The sequence below is a fragment of the Macaca fascicularis genome, chromosome 8 (assembly GCF_037993035.2).
Source record: "Macaca fascicularis isolate 582-1 chromosome 8, T2T-MFA8v1.1".
Classification (NCBI taxonomy): domain Eukaryota; kingdom Metazoa; phylum Chordata; class Mammalia; order Primates; family Cercopithecidae; genus Macaca; species Macaca fascicularis.
Window position 1 is genome coordinate 129,180,490 of NC_088382.1, and position 27,484 is coordinate 129,207,973.

The 27,484-nt window shown below is 39.6% G+C and overlaps 1 protein-coding gene across 21 annotated transcripts in view; it reads right to left on the reverse strand.

The window, feature by feature from the left end:
* Nucleotides 1-27,484, reverse strand: part of ENPP2 (ectonucleotide pyrophosphatase/phosphodiesterase 2) — a 118,189-nt gene that overhangs the window by 24,370 nt on the left and 66,335 nt on the right. For 6 of the 21 annotated variants that reach the window (XM_073999341.1, XM_073999340.1, XM_073999351.1 and 3 more), the window contains 10 exons: nt 26,891-26,946; nt 20,298-20,363; nt 19,581-19,653; nt 12,388-12,496; nt 9,153-9,278; nt 5,670-5,701; nt 4,814-4,941; nt 2,591-2,678; nt 2,346-2,433; nt 1,063-1,235 (listed from right to left, as the gene is read on the reverse strand). In XM_073999341.1, the coding sequence (XP_073855442.1) occupies nt 1,063-1,235; nt 2,346-2,433; nt 2,591-2,678; nt 4,814-4,941; nt 5,670-5,701; nt 9,153-9,278; nt 12,388-12,496; nt 19,581-19,653; nt 20,298-20,363; nt 26,891-26,946 (939 nt within the window). Of the gene's footprint in view, nt 1-1,050; nt 1,236-2,345; nt 2,434-2,590; nt 2,679-4,813; nt 4,942-5,669; nt 5,702-9,152; nt 9,279-12,387; nt 12,497-14,504; nt 14,661-19,580; nt 19,654-20,297; nt 20,364-26,890; nt 26,947-27,484 lie in introns of all 21 variants that reach the window. The other 15 variants (XM_045398628.2, XM_045398627.2, XM_073999350.1 and 12 more) reach the window with 3 other exon arrangements.

Sequence of the window (27,484 nt, forward strand, 5' to 3'; positions counted from 1 at the left end):
TAGGGATGGCATCAAAGAGCAAACTTGCCCTGTGGCTCGCTGTTGGGCGCTATCAAGGGGAAACATGTGAAAGGAAGTACAGGGGAGGAAGATGAGGGTAGTATTCCCCTTGCTGGGAGTGCTCCCTGCTGGGTTGCAATGCACAAGCTGCACTCATTGGCCAAAGACAAAGGTTCCTTTCTATTCAGCTCTCTTTCCATATTCTGGAAATTTACTCCTTCCCCTCACCCTTCAAGCTTTGGAGGGTACCACGCAAACCCCAGGGCACTTCACCACTCCTCATTGACTTCTATCCATCTCGCTGCTCAGCCCTTGTAAATTACCCATTAAATATGACTGAAACAATTCCTTTAAAGTCTCTTTCTTTTTTTTTCCTTTTTTCTTTTTTATTGAGATAGAGTCTCGCTCTGTCACCCAGGCTGGAGTGCAGTGACACGATCCCAGTTCACTGCAACCTCTGCCTCCTGGGTTCAAGTGATTCTCCCGCCTCAGCCTCCCGAGTAGCTGGGATCAGAGGCGTGCGTCACTGTGCCTGGCTAATTGTTTTGTATTTTTAGTAGAGATAGATGTTGGCCAAGCTGGTCTGGAACTCCTGACCTCAAGTGATCCGCCTGCCTCGGCCTCCCAAAGTGCTGGGATTACAGGCATGAGCCACTGCGCCAGGCCTAAACTCTTTTTCAAAATCTCTTCTATATGGGCCACCTGTTTCCCATTGGGACCATGACTAACGGACATGTGATCCACAGTTGAAGAGAATAGAAAAAGATTTTGGTTGAGAACTGTGACTCCACAGATTAGCAACATGAATTCTACTTTTTGTTTTTCATGGTCTATACCTGTTCTTTTCAATATGGTACCCACAAGCCACATAGGGCTCTTTAATTATAAAGTAATAAAATAAAAATTTAGTTCCTCAGTCACACTAGCCAGTAGCTACCATTTTGGACAGCACAATTATAGACCATGTCCATTGTCACAGAAAGTTCTACTGACCAGTACTGTTAGCCACCCAACACATTCCTCCATAATAAACATAAAGATTATTTCTACCTTTGGCTCTACCTTATCATCACAAGTGCAGCCCAGGTCAAAATCAGACTGAAGATACATAATCCCTGGATAACTGGGTCTGGTAACTTCCTCTGGCATGGTTGGCCTGAAGGTATTAGTACGCAGGAGATGATTCAAACTTCCATGGGTCCCGTTATTAGGAGCTGGCTTCAATCCCAGGAGATCTAATGAAAAGTAAGAAAAGGAGGCAGGTGCTTCTTACATCTTTTTGATGAGATATGGTAAGGTTTAAAAGCCTTCACCTTCTATGGGGTCTGAAAACTCTGAACACAAATCAGAATTGGACAAAACCCAATGTAGATGGCAGGCACCCCCTCCTTACCTCCTGAACAATTCTGGACTGAGTACATCTTGCCACAGCTTTCTGAAATAGCCAAGTTCATTGCTTGACCATGAATAGAGAGAGAGATTCCCAAAAGAAAGAGTGAAGGAACAAGACCTTGATTAACTATTGCCCGTATCTGTGATAGTTACAACCCAAGGACCATCCATGTCAGTATCACTTTTTTCTGCACTTCTCTGGGACTGTTTAATTCCACCTTTTGAAATGAGAATTATAATCAATAGCTAACTAGAAGTCTGCCCTCTAATGACTCCACAGAAGTGTGGGGACGTGAGGAGGCTTTGGCCCTGTCCCCTGAAGTGCCACTGAGCCATGAACAGGCTGATTTCATAGCAAATGAATGGTTGCCAAGTGCATATTCAGTGACTTGCTTGAGCTCAGAGGCAGGACAGGGGAGAGCTAGCAGCCAAGATGGGAAAAGAACCCAGGAGACCCGACTTGCAGACTCCCCCTCTAACCACCAGACTGGCACTCCCTTACTAAATAGGAAAAGTTGTCCTCATTCAGCAACTAGAAGCTCAAGGAAGAAAAATAATTAAGAGCACATAAATAGCTGGCCAGGATGCAAGCTGGCAACATTTTTAACTGGGCTGCAATGCGAGAGATGGAGGTGGAGAGGGCTCTGTGCAGAACTCTTGCTTCATCAGGTCTCTGACCAGAGGTGTCAAACTGTAATGCTATGTTAGACCAGCCAGAGGCTGCCAACAGCAACACTATGAAAACGCCCCATTAGTCAACTGTTGAAGGAAGACAAAGAAGCCTTAGAAGGGCATAATATTCTGTCTTTGAACCAATGGGCAAGTTATAACCTTTTGTGGGGAAGAGGAGGTGGTCCCAGAAAATAGACACCTCATTTCTTTCTCTGACATTGAGAAAGATCATATACTAACTAAAGATTGTTTCAATGGTTTTGATTAAATAAGTGACTTACCACACATAACATTGTAAAGTTCAATGTTTTCAAATGGAGGTACTTTAGTCTTGTACTTAAATGTTGGGCCATAACCTACAAAAACAGTCTTCCAAAAGAAAAGAAAAACAAAAACAGTTAAGTATTGTTGGGTAGGAACCCTTCCTCTATTTATGACTACCATACAACTTCACTCACACCATCATTACTTATTCTTTCAAAGAATCACTAAAACACAACTTCAATTCACAGTAGTGCCATCATACCTGCATACTGTTGACCTTGTTATCAAATCCGTGGTCTCCCTGGAAAAAGCATTTTCCTGATGGTTTCTTATAAACATCCAAAGGTTTCCTAAATTGAAACAATTTCATGATCAGTTAGGATTTCTAATGAAATTACTCTGATAGAAAGGTAATTTCAGGGTACAAAGAAACTCTAAGAAGGGGCTTTTGAAAGTCTATTTGTCTCTATTTTAATTGCATCCTTCTTGTGACGATGAAAAGAGGATCCTATTCTTTTCTCCAAGTGACTTTCTTTGACAGTTATTGCAGGATAAATGGAGACCTGTGAACAGAAGTCATGATGCTTTCCTTGAACCTCGTGCTTATACCAAGTAGGACACCAAGTAGGGCACTTGTCAAAAGTCATGCTCTGCCTGTCTAGGTGCTTCACTAGCTCCAAGACTGTAAGATTCTCGACTCTAGGACCATGTTTGTCTGTTTCATTTCTATGTACCCCTCCCTAGGCTCAGTGTCAAGACGTAGTAGGCACTTTAAAAAAATGTGATGTCTCACCTATTATATACTCATAATAATTTAAAATTTAAAATAAAATAAATATGTGATGTTTAAACAATGAATGGAGATCTATATTCTATAAAAATGTTTGCATGCAACTTTATCTATCAATATACAATACAACTAGAGTACAACTAAGCAGCCAACTTAACGGTAATCGTGACATATCTGACAAAAGCATGGCTCACCTAGACAACATCTTCATTTAGAAACAGAAAACAGAAATACTCTAGACATCAAGACCATCTGATCTTTCCTTTTGTGACAGAAGACACCTTTTGCAAAAGTGTCATGTGACCCTTTTCCAAAATAACTTTCATGTTTATTTAATACAAACATTTCCTAGGTACCTATGTGTGCATAGCACTGAAAGTGCTTTGGGAAAACAAAAAATCTAACACATGGGTCTCCAACCTTGGAATAATAAGGGCTTGGGATAATAAGACATACGCATATAATACCTCAACAATGCAAGAAGAGTTCAATTTAAAAGATGTATTGTTAACCAACATGCCTGCTTTTGGGCTACACTAATTTGCCCAACTGTCATCATCTTTCACTTAACTTCTACTCAGCTCCCATGTTTTTGCCATTTGAACCTACTACCTGCGCCAGTGTGACCCCTTCCAAGCTGCCCCACACATAAAAGGGAGCACATACTCAGCCAATTAATTCTTCAGGAGCACATACTTAGCCAATTAATTTCAGTCACATCCCTGTAAATTCTCCATGAGGATTTCCCACAATTGTTTTAAAAGACTCCAATAATTCCTGTTCTTCATACATCTTTCTTCATAATCCCACATATTTAACTCTAAGTACACCCCAGAAAATTACAGCATGATATTTATATATCTGTCCCATGCGTCTCTCTAAGCGTCCCATACTGATACACGTTTCTAGAGTTCTAAGTTCTTCTTAGAACTTAGAGTTTCTAAATATTTTCTTGTTATCTTCTCTCTCTTGCAAACTAGTACCTAGCTGGAGTGCATGTGGCAGTTGTTCAATTATTGAGATAGACAAATTCACAGCACTTTTCTTAAGCAGAAAGTTGGAGTAAGAGTGAGTGGGAAACAGCTACTTCCAGGTCTCTGTGAAAATGGATAAATCCTTAATAATTAACTCATTGCAAGTTGTTAGAGCCTCCAGACATGTCCTAGACCACATTCAAAAGCAAGGAACCTTCTCTTCAACATTGGAGAGTCTCTTGTAGTTCAATAGAAGGCAAACATCGGGAATATTTAAAGCAATGTAAAAAGTGCCCACAATAACAGAGTTTTTAACGTTAACATTTTCTGAAGTCCTCTATAAATATTGCTACAAGCAAAGTCTCAACAACTGAGATCAAATCAACCCAATATACTAGGGCAAGGTCCCATTTATACTTTTGACTTACCCAAGTAGTAAGAATAGAGGTTAGAATGTAAATTCAAAGAAAGAAAGAGACACACACACACACACACACAGATGCACTGACAGACCACAAAGACACACCACGACGCTGAGACCCAGAACATAGAGATATGTTGTCTCATCACTGATGGTTTACGTAGCCCACAAAATCTTTGGAAACAGTGAGATTTCCAACTGATATTTCTTTCAGCGATGACTAAGGATGATAAAATAGTTCCAGTTGCCAAAAGGGTGGTTGTGGAAATGAGAAACAGAAATAGCCCATATACCAGATACCTTGCAACATGCCATCTGCGTTCCACCAATAAATGGATATCCTCAATTCTTCTGTTGTTGGCATAGTGCAAACGTTTGGGAAGGTGCTGTTTCAAGTAAGGCTTAAAGTGCTGATCCGGTTTTTTACACTGAAATAGAAATGGAAATCAGACTTTAGATGGAATGCCTTTTGGAAAAATTCTCACAAATTCTTTCTCTAGAAAGCTGAAGGAGATTTTAAGCCTAACTAAAGGTTAGTTAGTGAATAAATGAAATTTGTTTCTATCAAATAATGTACGCTGAAAACAAATAGATTCGAAAGAGATTAAGTAACCTTGGAGATGATATGACAGGCTATCCGAGGAGAGTTAGGAATTTTAAGATGCATTCCTGGCTTGTGAGACCATCGCTAAGAGCAATTCACACTCCTAGGCCTTTCCCAACTCCTTCAAGTCAAGTGGTTGAGGGCGGGGTGTCAGTGGGAGGCGAGGAGCACATAGGTTTAGGCTTATCTGGTTAGATGCTCTTGAGCTATTAAGGTTGCTACCCAGCATCCAGGAACAATGGAGCAGAGTGGGTGGGCAGTTCTGGTTCAGAGAAAGTAAAGATTTGTTTAATCATGAATGAATACTTTTCAGTTCTAATGGAAGGATCAGATAGTCTCCGTTTGTATCATTGCCAAGACCATTAGGGAGCCTGCAGCTGACCACAGGCCAGAAGTTTTGAAAGCTCTTAAGGAAACAAATATACAGGATGGCAGGGCAGTGAGGAAAGTGTTCCTCCTGCCCCCCGCTGGGGGGAGTCACACACGGGAGGGAGGCTGCTCCAGGGGCAGAGGCCTGGGGAGGGCAGAGGCGGGACAACTGGCAACACTTACCGTGAGATTGGCAATAATGGCTTTGGGGTCATCTGTTCAAAGAGAGGAGAAAGATTTCAGAAGAAATAACAATCTTTACCAAGAGAAATCGTTTATGCAGCAAGATACTCAGTTCTTTCTCCTTCCATCCCACAGAAGACTAACACTTTAGTGTTTTGTTTGAAAGATAAATAATTGTGTGTGGGTATTCAACATTTCAGTTATTGAAATGCAGCTAAGCAAGTGGAACAAATCCTACAGTAAACTGCCCTCCTAGGTCCAGTTCAGCTCTTCTGGAGGGAATTCCTCCTTCCATAGCACCAGGATACTGCTAGGTAAATTGCTTCTTATTTTAAGTTCCCCTTAATGGTTCCCCTCAAGACATAGTTTATTTGCAGTTTGACCTCAGGAACTAAACTGGGCATTTGGGGCTTTTAATGTAACTTATTATTTATCTGCAGATTTTTGAAACAAGTCTTCACCCACTTTAAGAATAAACTTCTAATCCATTGAGTTATTTTTTAAAAGAGAGTTTTGTTTCCCTAGTTATATCCCGGGCGTAATTACATAGGTAGCCGCACCTCTCCAGTCATAGACGCACACGTGCGTGCACCTCCTTTGTTTTCAATAGCATCAAGTAAAAGATTTTAGTCAATACTCGGAACTAGCTGAAAGCAAAACTATGTAAATGATGGCTGTGCATAAACTGTGGACAGGATTATATTATCTGAAGCTCCCCTTTTGGGCGGAATGTGGGGAGAAAGAGGAGATTGTAGGTTGCTTGGATTTTGTTTTGTTTTCAGGAAGTTTGCTTCAGTATGTTATTACAGAATCAGCAGAAAACGAAAGTTGTGTTCAGAAGAGATAGCAACTATCACGAGGCAGCCCTCCCTGGCATCTAAATACCAGTGGAGTGGGCCTTATCTGTATCACGTGCTGCTGCATCCCTGGGCCTGTGCAGAGCAGACACTCAATACACATTTGTTAATAAATATTTGTTTATATTCATCAAAAATGCATGAATAAACTTGCCTTGGGGTATACATATACAGACTCCAAAGAGTATTTTCAGAATCTTAGTTCTAAAGCTTGAAAACCAAAACTAAAATGTGTATTCCATTGGCCTTAATTGCATCTCTTACTGGAAACCAAATAAGTAATAATGAAATAAAAATAGCCCAGATAGATTTCATACTATGTACCTGTCTTTCTATAAGAGCTTTGCAGGTACCCGGACGCAGTGGCTCACGCCTGTAATCCCAGCACTTTGAGAGGCTGAGGTGGGCAGATCACAAGGTCAGGAGATCGAGACCATCCTGGCTAACACAGTGAAATTCCATCTCTACTAAAAATACAAAAAAATTAGCCAGGCGTGGTGGCGGGCGCCTGTAGTCCCAGCTACTTGGGAAGCTGAGGCAGGAGAATTGCTTGAACCAGGGAGGCAGAGGTTGCAGTGAACCAAGATGGAGCCACTGCACTCTAGCCTGGGCAACTCAGCAAAACTCTGTCTCCAAAAAAAAAAAAGAGAGAGCTTTGCAGGCACTTTCTCTCTGGTCATTCACAGTAACCCTGGGAGGTAAATGCTGTTCAAATTCTCACTAAGCCAATGGGTTTTCAGAAGGAGGAGGAGTTGGCACTCTGGCACTCAAGCAATCTGACTGAGCAAGCCAGGCCTCATAAATCATATTCCTCAAAGGGACGAGACAGAGTAAGTTCATGGTCTTTGATAATGAAGAAAAGTAAATAGCATGTACTCAGATAAGTCCCAGAGAATTACTAGGAAATATCCAATGCCGGAGTCCATGCTGGGGACATCAATTCTTCAGTTCTGAAGAACTCATTCTTTTCAGGCTAACAGTCTTCATTTTGTGTGAACAAAGGGCAGTGGTTCAGCTATTCTGGCTTCAAATCTCAGACCTGCAACTTACTAACCACCATCCTTGAAGCTAGTACCTTCACCCCTCTCTGAGCCTTGATTTCTACTGTCTATAAAAGGGATAGTGACACTTATCACACAATGCTATTAAAATGATTAAATAAGTGTGTGTGTGTGTGTGTGTGTAAAGCTTACACTTTCCCATCTGGGATCAGCAGAGTCTCAGAAATAGTGGTATGACTAAGACACCATCATCATATCCAACCTTTATGTAGCTTTGACTATGTGCTAAGCACTGATCTAAATTATGTAAACACAATCTCTTATTTAATCTTCCTAACAATCCTTACATTGTAAATGAGGAAGCAGAGGTACAGGGCGCTCACATGGTGAGGACCGAGCAGAGCTGAGATACGAGCCCAGACATCTGTGCCTGTCACCACCCCATGCTACTGTCTCCCACAAAATGAAACCACATTGGAAAGTGTCCTTGTAAGGTTCAAAGCTTTTCATCATTGATAGGTATGATTTCATGGGCCATGGGAAGTTTTTTTTTTCCCCCTCCAAACCAACCTCCCTATTACATGTACTAATGTCAGAAATACTGTTAAAAATAGAGAAAATCTTTTTTGCATAGCCCTGAAGTGCAAATACTAAAATCAAGGGGCGCCATAGTGACTGTGTCCTGTCTAAGTGAGGGCAGAAAAGGGAGAACACAGGAGCAGGAAAGGTCATGGAGGAGAGAGGGCAGAAACACCCACATTTTGTTTATTTCACAACATTGCCGGGAGCTGACCTTGGAACAGTTCCATTTGTGTTGACTCAGGAACATAGTTAGGGAAAAACTTAATTTTCCAAAGCTGTAAGGTTGGTGTCAATGGTTTCTTAATCCCAAGGCTAAAAACCTTAAAGAATTTTTTTTTCAAAGTGTGACATAACCCCAAGAAAACTATGGACTTCTCAAAAGCTGGGTAGACAGCACCTAAAAATCTTAGTCCACAAATTAAGTTTGTATCAGTGGTAGATCATAACCGGAACATGTAAAACATAAGTGACAAGATTATTCCTGTTCATTTTTATTTCTAATCTTTCATCTGCCATTTCCCAAGGGCTTAATATATTTTCCTACTAGATTCTACCGGTCATTTTTACAAAGAGAATGGGCTCTGTTCCACAAGGCTCCTAGGAACCCTCACAGTCCAAATGTGGTTCTTCCAACCCCTACACAGATCCTCTAGTTTTGGCTATAAAGGACCAGCCTGAACTTCTTATTGAAAAAATTCTTACCTTATAAACAGAAGTTTGCGGTCATGAACATGCTTCAAACTAAGTGCAATTTCCACATGATAAGAATAAGAGCAAATATTTATATAATGCTACTATGTGCCAGGAACCACTCTAAGCAATATGCATAGATTAATTTCTACAGATAGCTGCAGCATTTATCATTCCCATTTTTCAGAAGAAAAAACCGAGGCTTAGAGTTTAAATGACTTATTCAAGGTCACTCAGCTAAGTGGTAGCAGAGCCAGAATTTTTACCTAAGTATTTCAGCTTTAGAAAACAAGCCTTTACCTATTCCATTGTATTACCACTCTAACCACTTAATGTTTTAAGAATCAACTTACATTTAGCATTATTGCTAAATTTGGGTCGAATTCTTCCCAGAGTTCCAGGCACTAAAGTAATATCATCCACATTAGTTAAGTAATTACTCAAGAACTCAGTTCTATCACATGTGACATCTTCCATTCCTATAGGGAGGGAGAAAAAAGAGTATTTTCAGGTAATATTGAAATGAAAATCTTAACATAGACACTAAAGATAACATCAGGCATCTCTTTAGTTAGTTTTCAATAACTTAGTGGGAAGAGCCCTGACTTTTGAGATTTTTGTATTTGACTTTAAATGTTTTAAGGCTTCTCTGTATAATCTTTTCTCTAGACTTTTACTTAGCCATGTCATCTTGCAAGCACAGAAGGGTGAAAATGCATTACCTCAATTACATTTTAAGTCATGCAGCCAGAACAGCAAGACAAAGGAAGTCACCATGATTTAAACAACAACAACAACAACAATAAACACAACTATTTACAGAGTCTTTATGAAAAATATCTATTCTTTTAAAAAAAAAAAAAAAAAACCCTAGATTGCTTCAAACTCTTCCCAGTTGGGGGAGGCATAAATGGAATATACAGTTCTGTGTCTCTCACAAAATGGCATTTTCCAACTCTCTAATATATCTCCTGTCTTGAGTACATAATCACCAGTCCTCACTGTCTCCACTGGTGGCCTTGGATGTTACTGACAAAACAATACTGGCAACAAGAGATGAGAAAGAAAAATGTCAGTTCCAATGACCACCCAAACTGAAAAACAAAATAACATTGAAAACAAGTTGTAAACAATGTAATTAGTCAGAACTGAAAGCTAGCGACTAAAGCACAAGAAGGTTCTAGGTAGGGAATTTTTTAAAACAACAAATATTTCTCCTCCACCCCAAGATTTGTTGCGTGTCCCCACCAAGGAAAATTCCTTTATCAAAATGCTTTTATTTAAAACATTGTTGTAAACTCAAATCTTAGCATCATAGACTATGGAGGCTACTAGAGACCTTATTGAAATGTATGAGATGATCTGGAACGTTTTAATATATTGCTCAGTACAATTCAACATATGAATATTCTCTAACAGGGAAAATAATCCTGTTGGAGAATATTCATATATTCATATCCTGTAAAGGATGCCCTAAGCTTTTAAAATAAGGAAATACAACCCAGAGTACCCCAGATCTGGTAAAATTCAAATAATCACCTCCTGGGATCCCAGATCCAGAACCTTCCCTTGTTTAATACAAATTGGAATGAAAAGCAAGAAAAAACACATAGCATAAAGATTATATATCTTGCACTTTAACGGTTAAACCCTTAGGAAGAAAAATAGAGCAACGAAGAGCTGCTATGTTTTAGTACAATGCTCGCCCAGGAAGGGAAAGTCCCCAAATACATATTAATAGAGGGCTGAAAGCCTCTCCCATTTGTTTTATTTCTAGGCAGTCCCTTATGGCACCCCAAATGTGAAAAATCTCCCTTACTTTTGAAGTCCATCAGGCACTGTGCTAAGTGCTCCTTAAGCATCATCAGTCTTCACTCTGCAGACTAACTTTGTGGAGGGGTGTTAATGTTCTCGCCTGACAGATGAGGAAACTGAGACTTGGAGAGGCCACAAAAGGTGTACAGTGTCATGTAGATGTTAAGTGACACAGTGCAATTTGAACTCCACTAAAATTCATTCTGACTCCAAAGACCATGCCCTAAAACACTAAACCATACCACCTTTTAAGAAAGAGGTGCTGTACACTTTGGGAGGCCAAGGTGGGCAGATCACCTGAGGCCAGGAGTTCGAGACCAGCCTGGCTAACATGGTGAAACCCCATCTCTACTAAAAATACAAAAATTAGCTGGGCCTGGTGGCAGGTGCCTGTAATCCCAGCTACTCAGGAGGCTGAGGCAGGAGAATCACTTGAACCCAGGAGGTGGAGGTTGCAGTGAGCCGAGATGGTACCATTGCACTCTACCTTGGACGATGAGAGTGAAACTCCATCTCAAAAAAAAAAAAAAAAAAAAAAAGAAGTGCTGTAGTTGTCCCAAACCAAATGGATCTGCTCATCTTGGAAGCCTGCACACTGATAAGCCAAGGTTTTAACCTACCCATGACCTTTACAATGCCTCAGCACATGACTCATTGGGACCCTTCTACTAAGACATCTGGCTCCAGCATGTGAGCAAATGCTCTTGACACCTCTGGGCAACTTAAATTGGATCAGCTTTGACGCATGCTCCAACTTCTCTGACCTGTGTGTAGCTCTCCACCAAGCCAAACGCATGGAGCGTGACTTTGCAAAGGGTTACATCTAGCCCACTCAAGAGGAGAAAGTTAATCCTTTTAGCTTTTTTTTTTTTTTTTTTCCTAATTTCTCATAGATCTTCTAGGACATTCTAGAAAGACCTTCAGGATAAGAGCTAGGAAGATTTGCCTGCCATTCTTAATAGAACTGCCAAAGAGTCAGCCAATTTTCATCTTCCAAACTCCGCTAGAAGGGAGAAGCCCCAAATTCCAACGTTATTGTTTCAATCTAATAGTTCCGGAATACAGGAGACACTCTCTAGAACTGAGTCTGCATGTCTCTGAGTCCCACCCCCCACCCAGCTCTATAGTCACATAATGTTTATGATGCTCTTGATCTCCTCAAAGAATTGGTCATAAATTTTTCTACTTCATAAAGTGATTTAGAAGAACTACTTCCTATAATGCTTCTTCCTCTCTTTATCACTCATCTGAATCACAGCAGGGCCTTCTGGTTTGGAGCTTGACTTCCCTCGGTGGATTCAGGGAAATCATTTGACTTACATGCCACTTCTCTGACAAGAATCCTATGTCTCTGCTTCTTTATCATATTTGGATGTATTTTTTAACCATATAAACTCCATGGGCTCCTTTTGGGGATGTGGCTGGCAGGGATGGGGATTATCACCTGATATGTCACATTCACAGAAGAAGCTATTAATATCACAAGGAAACTGTCTGCATCACTTTAATAAGAGACAGATTTTTGTAGAAAGGTCTTTCCTGCAAATAACAGAAATATATAAGAAGTCCCAGCTTTTGATCAAAATGAACCCAGGGATCTCTCAGGTCATCTCATACTTTTGAATCATGACCTGATTTCTATCCCCATCTTAAAGAAAGGGGAAAGGAGGTTAAGAATGGAATCTCGGCTTCTAAGGGCAAGGATTCTTTTCCTCAATATGATCAGAAACATTATCCATCTATCCTATTAGCAAAGAAAAAACAAAGCTTTACCATGGTCTCCTACAAAGATGACATTGACACACCGATGCAGTTTTAGTTGTTTCAGTCCATCCATTAATTGCCCCACAATTTTGTCAATTTCCCTCAGAGGATTTGTCATCTGGGAAAAAGAAGCAAGTTAGTCCCCACAGGGTTTTCTTTCTTTCCCTTTCAGTCTCTCATAGATCTTCTACCCCTAGAACATTTTGGAAAGAAAACTTCCGGCCCAGAGGCAGAGCTTTGTCTGGGGAGATTTACCTGCCATTCTTAATGGAAATCTGATCTAAGCACATTATATTTGTATTCTTTTGAGAGAATTAAAACCTCTCCTCATCCAATCCCTTTAAAGATTCTTTGATATAAAAATGTCAAAAATATTGTTAATGAAAATTCTGTAAGAGATAAAATCACTTTCTAAAATGTGACAGCATCCTTTAAATCCAAGAGTTTTGATGACAGAAAGTCAGATGGACAGTTCCCTAAGTGAAATCACATTAGATTTTGAACCATGGCAAGAAGATAGACACTAAGTGAATGCAAAGCTGTCCTGAGGTTAAAATCATAACCTTCCACTGGATAATAAATTAGAATATCACTAATACAATGAGATCTATCTTGTTCTAAGTAATTTAAATGTTGGCGTCTGAAAGCAATAGATTCTTAACAGAAGAACCTATTCCAAGAAATAAATTATTACTTCTCACTTTAGTTCTTTTAAAGCTGATTTTAAGTGAAACAAGAATCTATAAGAGTCCTAACTTAAACAGAAATGAACCATGAGTTTGTTCTAGAAGGTTTCTTCTTTTTAACAAAATACGAAAACCCAATTCTTTCCTGAAGACCATTTCCAAAGCCTAAGAAACATTATCCATCTCTCATTTTCTTACTTCAAATGGAAGTTTCTAACAGCATGAATGTTCTCACATACTAGAGGCTCTCCGTCTCCCTTTCATCTTTAGCTGTGCAATGGAAAGATTTTTAAGAAACATCTCATCAGACAAAGAATAGAAAGATACAGGGAGTATATTTAGATGAAATTTTATAGCTTAGCTCACAGTCACATACATATACCCAAGATGATTAAGATAAGAACAGAAGGGATGTGAATATCATTTATACTCAGACACATATCATCTTCCACTAGCATCTTCTCGGATGAATCAAGACCTTTCCTCTTATTATTTCATTAGGGAAATCAGGTGTAAACTTTTGTTTTATTCTTCATGACAGGAGTCAGTATTTCAAGTCCTATCCCAAGGAGGAAGTCACAGTTGAAAGTTTCAGAAAGAGATGTGTAATATAATCGGAAGGGACTAATAGGTGTGGAACAAAGTGGTATTTGCTTCCGAGAAAATCATGCTCTCCTTGAAGATCTCTGTCTAGATAAAGAAATACCAAATGCACAACATGTTTTGATCTTTGGCAATGACTTATTTTCCTTTACTCAGCAGGATGACTCAGGTAAAATCCAGAACCTACTTCTTAGGGATCAGTTCAGAGGATCACAAATAAGATACTGCCTCAGAGGTATTCAAAGGTTTTAGTAAAAGCAACAACTGACAGGCTCTTCTGAACATACTGGGAAGAGTAGACATTACTTGTGGAAATTACATACAACTCTATCCACCCATTATTTTCTCTTTCTTTCTGTCTTAGCTATTTCCTTCTCTACAATCTACACCTTTTCTGATCTCTGAAGTTGCAGACCCCTAATCTAAGCCAACTTCCTATTGAGTTCTAATCCACATTGGCTTTGAGAATACTCCCTTTTACCTTGCAGGGTTGTTCTCAAGAACCAGGGCCACAAACCATGTGACTGATTCTGTGAATAAGCACAAACAAAACCAATCTTAATAGTCACTCCAGCCTAAATGTGAATACTAGTTTTTAGGGCAACTAACTCTTTAAAAAAAAAGGATAAGACTTCTTTTTTTCTGTCATGTTGAGTTCAGGCAGTCTTCACATCACTGTTAACCTCTGAAGTACCACATTCTTCTGGACTCAAAGCCAAGGTCAACGCACCAGAGTTTTCTAAAACTTGCTCAGCCGATTTTCCAACCAAGGCACTGAAGGCAACCTTCAACTCAGACCTGCCCGCCACAAAGCTTTGGAACAATAGATAAACTTACTTTGTCCTGACGAGTTTCCGCAGCATAATGATCCATCCTATGTATTTTTCTTCTTCTTTTCTTTGGAGGAGCAACTGGTCTTTCCTGTCTCCTCTTAGGGGCAACTTTCCTCTTAGGTCTCTTAGCCGGAGTAAAAGGTGAGCCATAACTACTCTCCTGTACTGGCGGATAGAGATGGCTGGACTCAGAAGTCGTCTGTCCCTCTGAGTCAGATATAAAGCTTACACTTTCCCATCTGGGATGAGCAGAGTCTCAGTTAGAATAACTAAGTCTCCTTAAGTGAGAAAAAATTGGAATGAGGGATGGATGCTTAGAGGAACTCCATGGAGAGAAGCCTCCTAAATTGATGTTGATGCTGCTGTCACAGCTTCTTCGCTGAGAACAAGAATCCAATTCAAGAAAATCTAGTCATGTGGGTTTCTTTTGGCTGATATTTGTGGATGTATGTGAAGGTGACATTAGACAAGCTCTGTATTCCATAACTCCTGCATTAGGGAGAGACTGGTTTTTGGTTATGAAAAGCTCTCCATTTATAAAGAACTAACTTAAAAGTAGGCCAAATACTAGCCACTTGGTCATTTCAAGATGACAATGAGGTTCATGTAAGTGTTTCCAATTCAGAATCTGACAGGCATCTTTCTGTTCACGCCAGCAAATATGTCAAAGCAACTGTCACCTTCATTGGCAAGGATCCAGTGAAAAATTTTAAAACCAAGGATGGAATGAAACATAAATAATAAGCGATCCTCCTTAATCATAAACGTACTCCCACAAATCAGGATTTTCAGCAGGAGAGAACTCACTGACAACTGAGGTTTTTAGTACAGAGGAACTTTAAGTTAAAGTCTCTTTTAAAATTAGGTAAAATCTAAAAAGTCATCAAAAAGTCATCTCTTTTTTGTCTTGGTATATACAGACCAAGAAAGAGTCTACTTATGCTCTTGCTATCAGAAACCTGCTTTTAAGGGGAGTTGCATGCTATGGATTTTGTTTTGAAAATCCAGAGAGCAGTAAAGTCGACACATAAACTGAAGATAACCTTTTGGGATTTCCAAATGCTGGAGGAAAAACAGGCCCCTGATTTGCTGATGGTGCAAAGGTGAATTAAAGCAGCAAGCCTTGCTGTCTACCTCACTGACTTCTCTCGGGAGGACTGTCTTGAGAGCCATTCAGATGCAGGAAGGGGCAGGAGGAGGAACAATGTTAGTGTATCCAAGAAGGGGAACATCTGCCATGCGATTTCACTGTTTCCAGGGCAAGCCACGGCAAAGGCACTTCTGTTTCTGTCTCATCCTCTCTCTCCGCTAGAGCGATCAAAAGACAGCCCCAAAGACTTTGGTTTTGTTTGTTTGTTTTTTAATGCTCCTAGTTTTAGGCAAATCTCCATAAGAAAAGCAGCAAAAGTAAAAGAAGATTTTCCATTTCATGGTCACCGAATACATTCTGCTAGCGTTCAAGTCGGCCCATCAAACTCTATGCCATTTGCAAGAGACCTCAACATTCCAAAGACTCCAAAGGTGAGCCCTTCCGATTGCAGCAGGTTAGAGGAGCAGAAGAGTAGGGTTTAGTCAAACTGGGTTTTCATCCAGTGATTATATTGCATGTATTTCCTTCTTCAAATGTTAGAGGTAGATGAGAGCTAAGTTTTCACTGACCAGCCATACTTTAGCCTGAATTTAGAAATTTTAGCCTGAGGTTATTAAGAGGATGGGAGGTACAGGTGCAAATTTCCCTGCATTTCAGGATACTTTGCCATCTGAAGGTAGAGACTAGCCAGCCAAAGCTCTGACTCTAGGCCCGGAAGAGCAGCCGAACAAGGGGTCACAGAAAAAGCATAGAAGGTCAAAAAGAAAAAGATTGCGCCAATAATCAAAAGCAAGCATATTTTTTAACATTCACCATTACACTCTGAAACCAGGAGCAATACACCATTTCTTGAAGCTATTAGCTCAATGTTTGGTCATCTCATTTAATAGCTTTTGAGAATCATCCTGAAAAAATGTGTACTCAAATATTTAGCAAATAAAGCACAAATTTCAACGGAATTCATCTTATTGTAGCATATAACATTTTGCTAGTGAAAATCATTTCAATGAAATTTCAAATATGTTATTTTCTTACATGTAAAAGATATGTTACTGATTTTAAAATAATCTTTCAACCAGTATGTTATAATCTTTTCATGTATAATAAGTGTAAATAATGATATATAGGTAGGCATATAGGATACATAGGTATATAAAACAATTAGCTTACAATAGAAGAGAACTTTTGCTGACTTGCTTTGGTTTCATGTTTTAAAAGTGTAAACAATTTTGTTTTTCTTTCAGTTAAAATAAGATTCCTAGAACTAGATGAGAAATAATTGAAATCTGAAAATATCCTTTCCCTTATGAGAAGAAAATGACCAGGTTATCAGATTACCATTACTGAAGATATACTCCAAGATACCCAATTGGAATGAGGGATGGATGAGTTTACCCAGTAGACATATGAAAATACCCTAGCTGCAAGAAGTAGTAATACTGAAAAAAAACATAACATGAGTACTTTCAACTCTTAATTCAAAGGTACTATAGGAAAAATCTCTGTTTATATATTTATGAGCAACCCTGGGCATAGAAAAATTATTATAGGAAATTAAAGCATCCTGTATCCTGCTTCATTTATTGCTACTCAGTACTTTCAAAAAAACGTGTTTGTTTCTTAATTCACACAAACATATACTTTCATGCATGTAATTGTAACTGAACTACACGTATTAGAAACCTAAAGATGTTTATTGATTAAGAACATTTATCATCAAGCCATATAACTTTTAAAGTTTGAGTTATACCTCACTTGTATTATTAAAAGCCAACTTTTGCCATAAATAAAATGTTCTGTATAATTTGAACATAGTTATTAACTGACCACTTTGCTTATCTCCTGGACTGAAGGAGGGTTAAATGGTTCCATAGAAGGGACTGTGGTCTGGGAGTCAAAAGTTCTGTGGTGCTGTCTTCAAATTCTCTACTTAGCAGTCAAGCGAAAGTACCAGAGTCCTACTTTTTTTTTTTTTTTTTTTTTTTTTTTTTTGAGACGGAGTCTCGCTCTGTCGCCCAGGCTGGAGTGCAGTGGCGCGATCTCGGCTCACTGCAAGCTCCGCCTCCCGGGTTCACGCCATTCTCTTGCCTCAGCCTCCCGAGTAGCTGGGACTACAGGCGCCCACAACCGCGCCCGGCTAATTTTTTGTATTTTTAGTAGAGACGGGGTTTCACCGTGGTATCGATCTCCTGACCTTGTGATCCGCCCGCCTCGGCCTCCCAAAGTGCTGGGATTACAGGTGTGAGCCACCGCGCCCGGCCCAGAGTCCTACTTTTAAAAGAATGGCTATACCAATCCCTGTTTTGCTTACCCCACAGGTTCTTTGACGGGATATTATTACCCAAGAAGTCAAACTTTTAAGTAGGGAACATGGAACTGCTTAGGTGTTTTGTTTTGTTTTGTGAACATTTTGATAAAATGTGGTTCCTTTTGTTCCCTTTAGGTGAATCTCCAAGAAAGTCATCCTAAAGATAAAACAGCCATTCTTCCTTAGGTGTTGTTTACTGGCTTCGTGCATGCAGATGTTTATCTCATTTTATCATTTGTGTTTCACAATCATACAAGACGAGTTAAACTTCAAAGGGACAGAAAAAGAGCATCTGACTTATATAAGTTTAATGATTTAAGACAAACTAAGAATGGTTTTACGTAGCTATTAGTTACTAGTGCTTAAATAAATCACCTCTGTATTGATGTCAAAGCATTTAGAAACACTTATGACTCCTTGGTTACATGCTGCAATTTGTCAAAAATACTTAAAGCAAGATATGTTTACCTTATCTCTAATTCATCTGAAAACAATGAACGTAATTATAGTCAGCAGTATGCTATGGGTTACTAGGCTACTTAAATATTTAAAAATACGTAAAAGTTTAGATTTGCAAACTCCATCGTATTTTTTACTATCTATGCTGAAATGTGGGAACGTTTCTAGCCATTCCTTTCCCACCTTCTGAATTTGAAATTATACTGGATACTACCTTACAGATTGCCTTCCACGATGATGGCTGAGTCTTTGATAAAAATATGTCACCCTCGGCTGGGTGTGGTGGCTCATGCTTATAATCCCAGCACTTTGGGAGGCCAAGGCAGGTGGATCACCTGAGGTCAGGAGTTCGAGACCAGCCTGGCCAACATGGCAGAAACCTGGCTCTACTGAAAATACAAAAATTAGCCGGGTATGGTGGTGCACGCCTGTAATCCCAGTTACTTGAGAGGCTGAGACAGGAGAATCACTTGAACCTGGGAGGCAGAGGTTGCAGTGAGTCAAGATCGCACCACTGCACTCCAGCCTAGGTGGTAGAGCAATACTCCATCTCAAAAAAAAATTAAAAAAAACTCACCTTGCTCTGAATAAGCAGATTCATTTAGCGGTATATTTCTCTCGAGAATTTACGTTACTTTGGGGGATGATGAATATGTTCATATCTTGAGTGTGGTGACAATTTCACAGTATATATATCTCTGCCAAAATGTATTAAATTCAAAAGAGTCCATTACCGTAACTTATGCCAGATTGACTGGATTATATCTGCTAAGGTTATTGGAGCTGCTGAGCTGATCTACCCTCTCTAAATTGCCTAATCATTTAAGGGTGCTGAAATTCATTTACAATGTTCTGTATTGCAGGTTTCATCTCAAGATTTTTTTCCATGCCTATCCCATTGAAGGCAAATGCCAACCCTTCCTGACTGTTCACCCTCCAACTGACGCCCACAAGACTAGAATATACCCCATTTCCTGTTAACATCAAGTTCAGGATATATTATTATTTAAATATCAAAGCAATCTGAAATGAAGCTCCTATAAGAGAAACAGGTAGTTTTAAGATTTTCAAAAAAATATTTTTAGTCCTGTAGTTATTTGACTTTGCGTAAACCTTGTAGATACAAACATCAGTCCAGACTTTATACAAATCCTGAAATAAGGTCAGTAGGTCAGGTAGCCCAGGGCCAAAGGTTCTTCTCAGGCAGATGCTAAACCACTAACCTCAGGGCCGAAAGGGCCATATTTGTGTCCAGAGAAATCAGGTTGTTCAGAATAGAAGGCATAGACTGAAGGCCTATAAGAAAATTGGAAGGTTCAGAATCTCTCCTAAACCACATGTAACAAAAAATATCACATATTTTTAAAAAACACACTTTTAAAAAATGTTCTCAAATTTAATTTATCCTTTAACTACTATTCATATTAGCATGGAAAACTTTTTTTTTTCCCTATTGCTTCTATGACCACCACCCCATCTGTGGTAACTGCCTGGAACCACCTTCAGGACTCAAAAGTCACAAAGGAAAACTTGAACATGTACTCGGGTCCTTGACCCTCAAGGTAACAGAGCCTGGTGGTAATTCACATGGGCTGTGCAATCCGAAGCCTGAAAGAACAACTAACTCCATTACAGACAAGCGTCTCTCTCGATACTTCTGCAATCCTTGGGATGCTGCTGGTTCATTTATCAAAGCCAGAAACTTCCTTCGGCTCTGCTGTAGTGGACAGAATTAATAGCTGCAGTAATCCAGTAATTAAATGGACCCAATAACCAAAGTCTATTGTATCCTTCTTAGGGAAGTAACACTTAAGGCTAAGAACCACAAAACTTTTAATTCCAAACATTGGGTGTGCTTCTATTCCACAGTCTAGTGTTTCATGCAATTCTAAGTTAAGATGGAAATGTACTGAAGAAAGAAGAAAGAGAGAAACAAATACCTCTCACTGTCTGGCAGGGTGAGCCACTGCAATATGGTTAATATTCTCCGCTCGTGAGGGATGACACTGGAGGGTAAAAGCAAGCAAAGCATGTTGTTAGGTTTCATTTCCACAAACTCAAGCCTGATGAGTGCTTGCTCTTGCACCCAGGCCAAATGCTCTCTATTTACCACCATCTGTTTTCACTTCATTTGTAGTAAAAGGCCCTCTTTCGAATTAGCGTTTAAACTACTATTTCCATTTGCAACATATTACGTTGCTCAACCTCTTCCACAGAAGAGTACACTGGAAACTCTGATTCACAGTCAAAATGAGGAACCTGTCTTGCTAATCAGAAACTCCACTACAAGCAGAGAGGACCCTGGTTTCAGAATCATTGTCATTTATTCTGTCGAGCCTTTAGCTGTGGCCATAAAGGGGTCAGTACTTACATCCCCAATCCGCCTCTTGTTGGCAGTGTGACCTCTCTTGACCTCTTGGTCTCAGTTTACTCATCGGTAAGATAAAGCTAACAACAAAGGATACTGTACAGCTTGGTTGTAAGGATGAAATGAAACAAGACAAGGAAAGGGCATGTCCAGTGCCTAAGACACAGTAAGTTCTTTAAAAACATATTTTTATTAATGATCATAATTGGTCATCATTCTCCCCCTAAATAACAGTATGACTTTAGAAATATTACCTAACCTGAAACTTGAAGTTCTTCCTCTATAAAATAATGGGTTAGGGAAGGTATTCTTGCCATTTTCTTGCAGCCCTATAAAAATCTACCAAGAATAGGCTGGGTGCAGTGGCTCATGCCTGTAATCCCAGCACTTTGGGAAGCCGAGGCAGGCAGATCACCTGAGGTCAGGAGTTCAAGACCTGCCTGACCAACATGGCAAAACCCCATCTCTACTAAAAATACAAAATTAACCAGGCATGATGACACATGCCTGTAATCCCAGCTACTTGGGAGGCTGAGGCAAGAGAATCGCTTGAATCTGGGAGGCAGAGGTTGCAGTGAGCCAATATTGCACCATTGCACTCCAGCCTGGGCAACAAGAGTGAAATTCTGTCTCAAAAAAAAAAAAAAAAAAAAAAGAATAGGCACATATAATTAAGAGACTGACAAAAAGGGTATAATCTTCATCCACAATGACTTTTGTGTTTAAGTTTCTTTCCTCTGTTGAAATATAATTACCCTAAGTCTGGCACTAGCTTTAAGGGCTCTAAGGGCTCGCAGCTAACATGACAGTACTGCATCCCAGGCTGAGTTATATTAAGATGCTCACAAGCTGAGAGATAGCTTTAGTCATGGGAAATTCATCCACTCTTTCCCAACAGGGACCTCAAAATGCGTTTTCACTCCCCCATCCAAGACCAGGCTTTAGAGGCATGTTTGCGATGAATTCAAACTAAAGCACAAGTTTAAATGTGGTCAGGAAAAATTATTGTGGAACATTAGTGAGCCATTTAAACTTTTACTCTCAGTGGACATGAGCAGTGAGAGAGCTGGGAGAACGATAAATCCTCAAGCAGGGGCTCTCATCAAGTGGTCTCTCTGCCTCCCCCATCACCATCCAGCTTACAGGGATTTGTCATTCCCCAGGCATCCTCTCTTTCTGGAACTATCACACAAGACCAGAAAATCATGTGTGCCATAAAATGAGTCCAAATTTAAACATATCCCAATGCTATTGGATAAATGTGACCCTGTCCATTATATCCTGTAATTGAATTAGAAATAGGCAGAGCAAAGCTAGGTTAATCACTTAAGGAATTTAATTCTTCAGCTTTAGAAATCCTTTGTATCTAAGCAAAATAATTGCATACTTTGAATTCTTTCCTAAGTTAAAAAAAAAAAAAGAGGGAATGCCAGAGCCTTTTCATTTTACCTTATTTCACTACCTGCCTAAAACCTGCTTTATTTTACGTAATTGGTGTTAAGCCACAGAAATGGGGCCCTAATGAATCCACTTTTAATACTAATGGAAAAATACAAACTAACAGAATCTGTGTCAAGCTCAGAATGCTCACCCCTGAATGCCCTCGTTGGATGGGGTACTTGAACAATGGTAGACAGGGAATTAAAAGCGCCAGCTATGAGGCCAGAGTGCTTGGGTTTGAATCCTGACTCCAGCAAATGCTGGTGATAAGACTAGGCAAGTTATCTAAACTTTTGATACCTCTGGAAAACGAGGACAATAATAGTAGTACCTATCTCATAAAGTTGTTGTGAAGTTGAAAAGAGAATACATCTAAAGCATTTAGAATAGTGCTGGGCACATAGAAAGGGTTTAGAAAAATGTTAGCTTTTATTGTTATATACTGAATTTATAGGTCCACGGAGATGATATCGTCATTCACAAAATATTTGTTAAGGGTATATTGGGTTTAAGGCATTTGTGTAAACATAAATAAAGATATTCCTACCAAAAACACTATTATGGAGGAGTCGCCGTTTTGCTTGGAGAAAGATAAGCAAGCTATTATTCTTTTTTTTTCTGGGCAGGGGCTGATTGTGTTTGTGTTAAGAGAATACGATGAGGATGCTGGAGGTCTGAGTAGCCATTCTACCTCTGACCTTAGGTGCAACATTTAACCTCTCTAGGCCTTAGTGTTCTAATATCTCTCTCTCTCTTTTTCTTTTTCTTTTTTTTTTTTTTTTTTTTTTGTTGTTGTTGTTGTTGTTGAGATAGAGTCTTGCTCTCTCGGCTCATTGCAACCTCCACCTCTCCGGTTCAAGTGATTCTCCTGCCTCAGCCTCCAAGTAGCTGGGATTAAAGGTGCCTGCCACCACGCCCGTCTAATTGTTATATTTTTAGTAGAGACAGGGTTTCAGCATGTTGGCCAGGCTGGTTTTGAACTCCAGACCTCAAGTGATCCACCCGCCTCGGTCTCCCAAAGTGCTAGGATTACAGGCATGAGCCACTACACCCGGCCTCTAATCTCTTAAATGAGGAGTTGGGCAAGGTCGTCCCTAAGTTTCCTAGGAGTTCTAGGTTATCTTTATGAAATAGCCTCAGAGACCAAAAGGACATGGCCCTTAGCCAACAGTGTTTCAAATATTCAAATACCATACACAGACAGCACAAATAAATCTGACCAAGAAAGAGCAAAAAAAGAAATAGGGTACATGTTGCTGTCTTCACCACCACTGATTGATGGAGAATTTGTCGTGAGACCAAGTATATTAGACATGGTCAAAAAAAAAAAAGACTAAATTAAGTATTTACTAGTAAAGGGGAGCAAATTACCTTAAGACACATATAGCCTTTGTCTAGTCAATGTTGAAAGACAGAATGTGAATAAGAAAACAAATACCACTTATTAGTTATTCTCTATGTACCAGTACCCTAATAAGCATTTTATTTGTTTTATTTATTTATTTATTTTTTGAGACGGAGTCTCGCTCTGTCGCCCAGGCTGGAGTGCAGTGGTGTGGTCTCGGCTCACTGCAAGCTCCGCATCCCGGGTTCACGCCATTCTCCCGCCTCAGCCTCCTCAGTAGCTGGGATTACAGGCACCCACCACCACCGGCTAATTTTTTGTATTTTTAGTAGAGACCGGATTTCACTGTGTCAGCCAAGAGGGTCTCAATCTTCTGACCTCGTGATCTACCCACCTCGGCCTCCCAAAGTACTTGGATTACAGGCGTGAGCCACCGCACCCAGCCTGTTTTATTTTTGAGACAGGGTCTCACTCTGTTGCCCAGGCTGGAGTGCAGTGGTGCCATCTCAGCTCACTGCAGCCTCAACCTCCTCGGGCTTGGTGATCCTCCCACCTCAGCCTCCCAAGTAGCTGGGACTATAGGCATGTGCCACCATGCCTGGCTAATTATCGTATATTTTGTAGAGACAGGGTTTTGCCATGTTACCCAGCTTGTTCTCAAACTCCTGTGCTCAAGCGATCCACCTGCCTCAGCCTTCCAAAGTGCTGAGACTACAGGCATGAGCCACCATGCCTGGCATAAGCATTTTAAATATGTTAGGTCATTGCATCTTTGCAACATCCCATGATGAAGATACTATATATATATGTATTTTATATATACATATATAAATATATATACTATATATAATATGCATATATAAATATATATACTATATATATAAATATACATATATATATATATATTTTTTTTTTTTTGAGACAGAGTTTCACTTTTGTTGCCCAGGCTGGATTGCAATGGCATGATCTCAACTCACCAAAACCTCTGCCTCCCAGGTTCAAGCCATTCTCCTGCCTCAGCCTCCCGAGTAGCTGGGATTACAGACATGCGCCCCAACACCCGGCTAATTTTTTTTTTTTTTTTTTAGGAGAGACTAGGTTTCTCCATGTTGGTCAGGCTGGTCTCGACTCCTAACCTCAGGTGATCTGCCTGCCTCAGCCTCCCAAAGTGCTGGGATTACAGGTGTGAGCCACCACACCCGGCCGAAGATACTATAACTTTTATTTGAAGATGAGGACATGGATTTGTTGAGAGATTAAATCACTAGTCCAAGGTCACCAATCTAATAAGCAGCCAAGCTGGGATGAGAATCAACGTAAACAATCATACATAGTGGGAATTACTGTCTTTGAACATGAATTGGCACAAAAGAATGGAGCATCAGCCGAAGATTATTTCGGAATGAAATACTATCATTAAAAAGCAAGACTAATTCTAGGTTGCAGTACAGAACCATGTTAAAAATACGGCCTTCAAAGTCTAAGTCTATGGTTTGAATCAGGTTCTAAATTTTTTTAAGTTTTCAGAATATACACTGTGTAGATTTCCTTGACATATATATTCTCCTAACTGAAAGTGTGATCTTATTTTTTAAAGTTGTAAAATGCTTCAAAAAAAAAGGGAAAAAAATGAATCCAAGTCACTTTCAGGATACAGAGATAAAATAATAGTCTGAGAAGCAAATGAAAGCTACAGACATCTTTGGAGCATACAAAAGCCACCTTCTTATAAGTGGTTTCAAATGGGTGGAGAAAATTGCCATTCAAAACCAGAACACTGGGCCTTTTCAATGAGGCTTTGCAGCAGTTTCAGGGGGGCAAAGGTGGGGACTCAGTATTAATTATGTTGTTGGCTACTCTCCATTCTGCCAGGCAAATATGTTACAGAGCAGAAGAAATTACTTCTATAAGCATCTATGACAGTCAAGAGTTAAAGAAATGTCAGGCATAGGATAACATTGGTAAATCAACATGCTGTTTATATTAAGCAGTATCATTTCTAACCTACCTACACTTACTTTTCAACTCAGAAACCTCTTTAGAAAAAAAAAAAAAAGAAAGAAATCTTTTAAAGAGACGCTCTGTGCTAGATTCAAATCACCAAATCCGATTTCAGTTTAGCCCTTCAAATCTGAAAAAGCTACTTTTATTTCTGATTTTAGAGAATATAGACAGTACCGTTCTGGATTAATTTGAGCCTGCGATGGCTCTCAGCACACTGCTATTATAGAATAGTCAGATTTTTGTTAGGCATAGAGGCAAATATGGAAACAGCTTTAGGTGGTTTAAAAAAAAAAAAAAAAGATGGAAAGAACATCTCAGTGGGAACAAAATCCCCGTGAAAGTTGAAACAGATTCCTTTTCTTACTAAGGAACTTTAAAAATCATCAACATGTTGATACTTTTATTAGGTAAGATTCATCTTAAGGCTTATGAACATTAACTCCTTAATCCCCCATCACTTCTTTAGGGATGGGAAGGAGCCCCATTTTCTTATTAGAAAAATCCTGGAGTTCAGTGGGAAAATGAAGTGAAAATAGAGGCTTCCCCTCAGTCTCCTGTCTGGAACTTTCAATCTCTAGACCACTCCATAGGCTCCCCAGAGGCCTGAGATCATCTAGATTTTTTTAAGTTGTGAACCAAAATAAATATAATATGTTCTCATATATTTATAGAAAATGATAAGGAAAGCCACTGCCATAAACAGTCTAAGAGAAATATGCATGTCCTAGATGGCAAGTTACCAAAAACCTACAGACAGGAATAGAAAAATCTAAAGGACATCCAGAAGGAGGAGAGACCATCTTACTTACATTCTGTTAAGAGAGGATGGGGCCGGGCATGGTGGCTCATGCCTATAATCCCAGCACTTTGGGAGACAGAGGTGGGCGGATCATGAGGTCAGGAGTTTGAGACCAGCCTGGCCAACATGGTGAAACCCTGTCTCTACTAAAAATACAAAAAATTAGCTGGGAGTGGTAGCAGGCACCTGTAATTCCAGTTACTCAGGAGGCTGAGGGGAGACCCGTTTGAACCCAGGAGGCCGAGGTTGCAACGAGCCGAAATCACGCCACTGCACTCCAGCCTGGGCAACAGGGCAAGACTCTGTCTCAAAAAAAAAAAAAAAAAAAAAAAGAGAGAGAGAGACAGGATGGAAAAAAGGAGAGCTAGAGGAGAAAGAGAAGGTAGGATGAGGCACAGAGAGAGGACCTCAGGGAAAAAAAAAAAAAAAACACCTGGAAGGTTATTTTGAATTAGTAAATATTCAAAAATTCTATATTTTCACATTTAACTGAAACAAAATAAAAACTAAATTGATGTTTTATAAATGGAGTCACAGCTGTCATTTTATAAACATTGACAAAATAAAGGTAACTTACACAGACCAAAAGAATGTTCCAGCTTTCACCCCTTGCTTGGTGGCTGTAATCCATAGCTAATGAGGAAAATATAAGCGGCTTAAAATGTGTTCTGAGTTTTGGTCAAAAAAGAAAAAGTTTTTAAAACACATTAGATCAGATATCTTATACTCCACTCACACCCCAACATAAATTTCCCATTCTTTGCAACCATTTATTTTCACATCTGGAAGTCAGAATCATTATTTCCACAAATATTATTCAATATATTCTCTGCAAAAGCTCTCAAAAGCTCCTGCTATGATTCTAGTGACATATTTTTAAAACTCTTATTTTATCTCAAAAGCCTCTCTCCTGTACCTGTCTTTTCTGATCATTGTTTTGAACAATTAACTGACGCAGCAGAATTCTGCTCATCAAAGGACCCAAGAATGAGCCATATGTTTCCTTTACTATTGAAAGACTCAGGGACTGCCCCAATTTGGCACCCAGATGTCAGAATTTTGGAACCCTCTTTGTCTTGTTTTAGTTTAAACTAGATGAATGAGAAGGGGGAAGAAGGCTAATTTTTAATTTTGATTTTTCCTGTATCTTTTACCTAGCCTTTTAGTAAAT